The 6662-nt window shown below is 38.7% G+C and overlaps 1 protein-coding gene across 1 annotated transcript in view; it reads right to left on the minus strand.

Moving 5' to 3' along the window:
• The window catches only part of LOC107656721 (neural cell adhesion molecule L1.1-like), a gene marked incomplete at its 3' end in the record, with an annotated part of 32034 nt that extends 25715 nt beyond the window's left edge, over positions 1 to 6319 (minus strand). The window contains exons 1-5 of the mRNA XM_016444665.1: positions 6202 to 6319; positions 4385 to 4399; positions 3506 to 3608; positions 2213 to 2382; positions 61 to 186 (exon numbers count right to left, since the gene is read on the minus strand). Coding sequence (XP_016300151.1) covers positions 61 to 186; positions 2213 to 2382; positions 3506 to 3608; positions 4385 to 4399; positions 6202 to 6319 — 532 coding nt within the window. The remainder of the gene's footprint in view (positions 1 to 60; positions 187 to 2212; positions 2383 to 3505; positions 3609 to 4384; positions 4400 to 6201) is intronic.
• Positions 6320 to 6662: the final 343 nt, after the last annotated feature.

Here is a 6662-nt window from a genome sequence, read left to right on the forward strand (position 1 = left end):
AATTCAAGTGTTATGCAGAGCAATTTAGTTTGGCAAAAGTAGATTCAATAGAATATTTACGCATGTCCATCCAGTGTATTTTGGGAGTGACAGAACTCTTCGGAGGGTTACAGTAGAGGACTGTGCTTTCTCCCTCCTCAAACGATCTTCTTTTCTGCCTCTTCTCTTTGGCCAAGGTTGGGATGGCTGTGAAATAGCCAGAATAATTCTTTAATGTATCTATTTATGCAATGTTCACTTTTTATTCAAAGGGCTCTGTCAGGTTTGTGTCTGCACAAAGATAGCAGCAACTCTAATGACGTCAGTATGGTGACATTTGCCATTATAGCAAAGCAATATTCATGCATAAATGATTTCAGACTCTCACACTGGCTGTTTTGGAATGGAATACTTGAGTACTGCATACTATATGCTGTGTACCGCCTAGTTCCCTTCTTCTTTCTATGATCTTTAAACATACTTCAGTGATAAAACGTTGCAATGCTGTTGTCACATAAGCTTACAGCACTGAATGTATAATTCCGTAATTATAGTCTGGGGCATCTTTTGCATTTGAATTCAATTAGTGAAAAATGGCTTATAGGTGACCTCAGGCTCTTTCTTGTTCTGATAGTCACAGTGCTTTTGGACTGTATACTGACCTCTATCTTTCTGGAGGCACAAAGTCTGCTCACTAACTGCTGCCAATTCACATCAGTGCTATTGATCTGTCTTTCATTTTGTTTTCTCCAGCTGGCTTAAAACACACATCCATAATGGACATGGATTCAGCTATGCTGTTGACTATGCTATTGTGGAGAATGTAGTGGACCATCCAGATATGCATACAAATATTTTGCATACAATGCACAGGTAACCATACTGTATACTGCAGATGTGTTAAATATAAAAAGCATATAAAATAATCACATTTTGTTGCTTTGCAGCCTGAAATGAAGACGGACACAGTTTTTGTTTTATTCAGCTCTATTTACTCAGTGCAACTTATAACATCCAAGAGAAAGATAAAACACCAACGTGTCAGAAAAAAATGAAAAAAATAAAAATAAAAAAACAGAATCACTGAGTTGGAAAAAGGATCGCCCCATTGTGTAAGTATTTTGTTGAAACACCTTTTGCTTTTAATTACAGCCTTTAGTATGTTTGGATTTGTCTTTACTAACTTTGCACATCTAGACTGTGCAGTATTTGCCTGCTCTTCTTTGCAGAACTGCTCAAGTTCAGTTCAATCTGATGGTGAGTGTTTGTGGACTGCAGTCTTCGAGTCCTTCCACAGATGTTCAGTGAGGTTTGAGTCTGGGCTCTGACGAGGCCATGCAAGGACATTCAGCTTTTTCTCCTTCAACCACTGTGTGCTCAGTTTTGCTGTGTGCTTTGGGTCATTATCATGTTGGAAAGTAAACCTTCTTCCCATTGACAACTTTCTGGCAGAGGGCAGCAGATTCTCCTCATGAATTTGACGGTATTTTGCACCATCCATTTCTCCTTCTATCCTTACAAGTGCTCCCGTCTCTGCTGCAGAGAAACACCCTGCTTTACTGGAGGAATGCTGTTATCTGGATACTGAGCTGGATTGGATTTTATCGTTTGGTGTTGAAGTCAAATAATTAAATTTTAGTCTCATCTGCCTCAGAATCTTCGAGGTGTGTTTTAGCAAACTCAATCTGACTGCATGTGGCCTTTCATGAGGAGCGGCTTTTTTCCATTCAAGCCACTTTTGTGGAGAATTTGTGATATTGTTGTCACATGCACACAATGACCACTCTTTGTCATAAACTCCTGCAGCTGCTTCAGAGTTGCAGTAGCTCTCGGTTGCCTCTCTGAGCAGTTTCCTCCGGCTCTTTCATCAGGTTCATTACAAGTCATTTTTAGGAGGGGCGATCCTTTTTCCAACTCAGTGATTCTGTTTTTTTAATTTTTGTTTTTTTTCTGACATGTTGGTGCTTTATCTTTCACTTGGATGTTATATGTTGCACTGAGTAAATACAGCTGTATAAGACAAAATTGTGTCAGTCTTCATTTCAGGCTGCAACGCAACAAAATGTGATTATTTTAAAGGGGCTGATTCTTTTCTATGCCCACTGTGTGTGTGTATATCTATATATCTATATCTATATCTATATACAGTATATATATATATATATAGTGCATTGTGTTCTTCCAAACGTAGCCACTGAGACATAGTGCTTGTGGTGTTTGAGGAGAGACTCACACTCTGTGATCAGGTGCACCAGGCCTGAGACGGCGGTTCCCAGCTCATTGGCCATATAGCAGCGGTACGAGCCCTGGTAGAATCGGAGTTCCTCTGTGTCATCTGCTGTCAGGGTTCCAGACTCAAACAGAACCTCCCCAAACTGTTTGCCATCTTTGACCCAGCGGAAACTGTCAGTGTGGGGCAAGAAAAGAAAGACAATTTTAAACTTAAATCTAAAGACATACAGATGGAGAGAGAAAAACGAAGGGGTACATAGAGTTGTGGTCACAAGTTCACAGAATCTGCAAAGAGTACTGCCATGAACTACAGAATCAGAAAGAGCACACACACACAAGGAATTTGTCTTGGTGTCAGAAGCTTCCAGTACAGAAAGTACAAACACAATGCAGACATACATATAATTTAAGGTAATAAAAACACTAATAATTAAGAGAATAGACAATAATTATAAATAACAATATAATAATAAAATATAGATAAAATAGACAGAATTGTGAATGTGCATATGTGCTATTTACAGATGAAAGTTTTGATGAGTTATTTACAGATGTACAGTCCTGAGGTGTGTTATGTGTTGTTCAGTTGACCCTCCCTGGAGACTCACATAACAGATGTTTCCATATAATCCACAAAACAAAAGAATGAGCCTGTTCAAAAGTTTACCTTGATTCTTAATATCATTACCTGGGTGATCCACACCTGTTTGTTTTGTAATAGGTGTGTATGAGTGCCTAGTTTGTCCTGAGCAGTTCAACAGTCCACTGTTCAGACAAATCCTTTGCTTGTATTCTGCATACGTGAACCCTTTCCATTAGTAACTGTGTGGTTCTCACACTGAGGATGACTGAGGGACTCATACACAACTATTACAAAAGCTGACCACAGATATCAGGGGTGTTCAGTCCAAAGCCTGCAGCTATCTGTAATGACCAAGTGCTCCTGAGGATCTTAATGAGCTGCTTCATATGTGTTTGATCAGGGTTGGAGCTGAACTTTGCAGGAAGGTACAGTAAATGGTCAGCTCTGCTGTATGTAGTGATGTCAAAGAGATTGTCAATCACCAATAATGATTCACGGTGAAGATCAATGAGAATTTCTCAAAACCCTGATGATGTTCTGACCTGATCTTTGACTTTCCACGTCCTGGGAGTCTACAGTAGTGCACATTTTGTATTTACAGTATCTGACCCATCCGGTTCAATTATTTGAGACAAGGGTGACAGAAAATGAGTTGAGGGATTTATGTTTGTCAGTTGACCAGGGCAGGAGGAAGGACCGTCTCAGACTCACCTGGGTGTCGGATCTCCACTGGCTTCACAGGCTAGACTGATATCATCCAGAGAGTAAGCGGTGTGAGACCCGGGTTGAGCTGTGATCTTTGGAGCTTGTTTTACTGGGGGAAACCACGGTTGATCAGTGTTTTGAGTTAAAGGTAGAGTTACATTTACATTTACAGTTAGGCATTTAGCAGACACTTTTATCCAAAGCGACTTACAAATGAGGACAACAGAAGCAATCAGACTAACAAAAGGGCAATAATATGTATTAATAACAATAATAAGTAATAATAAGTGTATAATAATAAGAGCTGTGATTAGTCTCAGTTAGCTTAACACAGTATACGTAGCAAGGGTTATTTTTTTAAATAAATAAAAAGTAAAATAAGTTGATAGAACAGAAAAAGAATAGGGAACGCTAGTGTTAGAGGGTCTTTTGAAAAAAAAAATTGAATTAATAAAACAAGTCAAAAGAATAGAGAATGCAAGTGTCAGAGGCTCTCTCTTTTTTAAAGAAGACAAGTAGTAAGAATAGAAATAGAATAGAGAGTGCAAGTATTAGAGGGTCAAATGACGATTCGCATCTATTTGGTGTGAGAACAGTTGTTACATCTTTTATGAAAAAAAAACAGGACAGTACAACATGCTCCTGAACTTTCTCATAGTGTTTTCCCCCTAAAACACCTATAAACATTTGAATAAAGTCTGTTAAACAAAGTAGTGACCATATCTGTATCTATCAGTTGTTTTAGTGTGATTACACTAAATTATACTGTCTCACAGCACAAGAAAAATCTATTTGTAGTAGCTATAATTCAAAAACTCAACTGTTCGAGATACTCATCAGAGCCAGAAATAAAGTAATACACACAGAGGAAGCTGAAGTACTTACGGCTGTCATATGTGTCTGATAGAGCAGCAGAAGGAAGCAGTGAATGAGAGAGAGAGAGAGAGAGAGAGCAGGGTTAGGCAGAGTCATGCAGGCACTCAGACTTTCAGCTGTTTCTGTTGATGTGGAACAGCATCCCATAGAGAAGTGCATTTATCACAGTGTTTCTTCCTAACAAAATTCAACAAAGAAATCACATTCCTAAATGATTCAGTCCATGTAAATGTGTCTGAGGTCAATCCTTTCCCTCACCCATGTAAGATTTCATTAGACAGAAGGAGTTCAGCACAATATAAGCAGCTGTCTGGAGGACACGAACAATGAAAAAAAAAACAGACATTAAGACTAAGATGTGACTTTTTGGCTTGCTGCTCTCTTACATACAGTATACACAGTAGGGCTGTCAATTCATAATATAATTAATAAGGGAAAAAAATGACGCATTAAAATTCTTAAGGCATTTAAGGCACCTGGCCTCTCTGTGGATCAGTGACGAACATCATGCAGGGCAACAGCTCACTGCGTGATGGAGCCTAGAATGCAGGATACTGGGGCATAAATGTCCCTGTTCGAGTTTCTGTCTCATATTTATATCATATCACGAGCAACGAGTGCAATAGCAAACGTGCTGTTTTTGTCCCGAACACCACAAGTGCAAATGTTATAATAACTTTATAGTTCAATAAATAAGTTAATGTGTTAGATTTTTCCCCCTATTTTTTTGTTTTGTTTTTGCACAATTTTGCCAACAAAAAATGACCAGTAACGCCACAGCAGAACTGTTGTGCATCTCCGATGAATCGTTTCTGAATGAATCTAGATTTTGAATGAATCAAATGAAGAAACGACTCAATGACTTTTTCTCTTGGAAGTAATTTCTCAGCCAAATTTGGTGTGTAATTAATTAGATTAAAAATTGTAATCACTTTAAAGCCCTAATTACACTGGTAGTCCAAAATGAGTGTTTTTTTGTTAAAGCTGTGTTTGGCCTTTAGTTGTTTTTGTCACTCAGTGTGTATGTTTTGTTAGTTTCCCATCATTTGTAATTATGTCATCTGTTTCAAGTGTCTTGTTTCCACCCTTATATTTTAGTTACTCAGTTTCACTACTGTCTTTGCTTGGTGTTTGTGTGTTGTAAGCCGCTTGCCTGAGGAAGAGCTATTGTGTCATTATTTGGGGATTTTTTTTTCTTTTGGCACTATGGAGAGGGGTTACAGACGAAAAGGGCCTTTCAAGCATCAAGTATCACATTACAGTGTCTTCTGTAAATCATGGTAAAAATGTATGATAGTCATCATCTTTTGCTCAGAAAAAAAAAAACATAAATAAACACACACATTGTAATGTATGGGGGAAAAAAAGATTTGTATCGTCTCTTTATTCCCAATTAATCTTTTGCAATTGCATCCTGCTCTCCTTCCTCTCTAAGTTGGCCTGCATCACAGAAGACGTGACCCTCAATAAGGATCCAGCACATCTACTTGTAGGCTTCTGGCAAGGTAATAATAAAGCACATGAGGAGTAATCATGATTTTTTTTGTCAAAACACTATTTGTGCATTATGCACGATTAGTGAATAAGACATAGTATCTTTGACCAAATCATTGCAAATTATACGTCTGATTAAAAAGCATTTCTTAACATACCACCAAATACTCAGTTTTGTGTCAAAAAGTGTGAAACTGCACCCAGGCGGTGTTTGTTAATCGCCATTAAAGAAATGACTGCTAAAAGCTCAACACTTCGCAAAACACTGTAACTGCACATTATTCAAGATTCTTTCTGAATGAGGTTTAGAGTCCGAATGGACTGTCACTTACAATCAGGAGGGATTTGAATGTATCCATGTGTTTGTAGCACACTGAGGAAGAGGAGCAGCAGATGAAGATATGTCTTGCTCCCTCTTCTGCCTGCCGGCTGACACTGAACTAGAGGCATTCTGCATCAAATCAGCAGCCACTGCATGCAAACGCAGCTGGGTCCAGACAGCCTCCACCGGAGCGAGAGATGGCTCACGTCTGACTCCACACACCTCTGATCTTCTGCAGGAGAGAGATGAGAGGCAGCTGTAGGAGAACGCAAGTAGGTGACCGAATTAGAACAGATGAACGATTTACCCTAACCCATCAGTTCATATGAAAGCATGGACAACCCAATAGAGAAATCAATACAGCAAAGAAGAAATGGCAGTGAAACCGGAAGGTGCATAAAAAGACAAACTCTCATTATGCATTCATGTATGCATTCATTAATGCTAATGACACCATTCTAAAAACGTGAA

This window comes from Sinocyclocheilus anshuiensis, unplaced genomic scaffold, assembly GCF_001515605.1.
Source record: "Sinocyclocheilus anshuiensis isolate Anshui unplaced genomic scaffold, SAMN03320099.WGS_v1.1 scaffold3248, whole genome shotgun sequence".
NCBI classification, from domain to species: Eukaryota; Metazoa; Chordata; class Actinopteri; order Cypriniformes; family Cyprinidae; genus Sinocyclocheilus; species Sinocyclocheilus anshuiensis.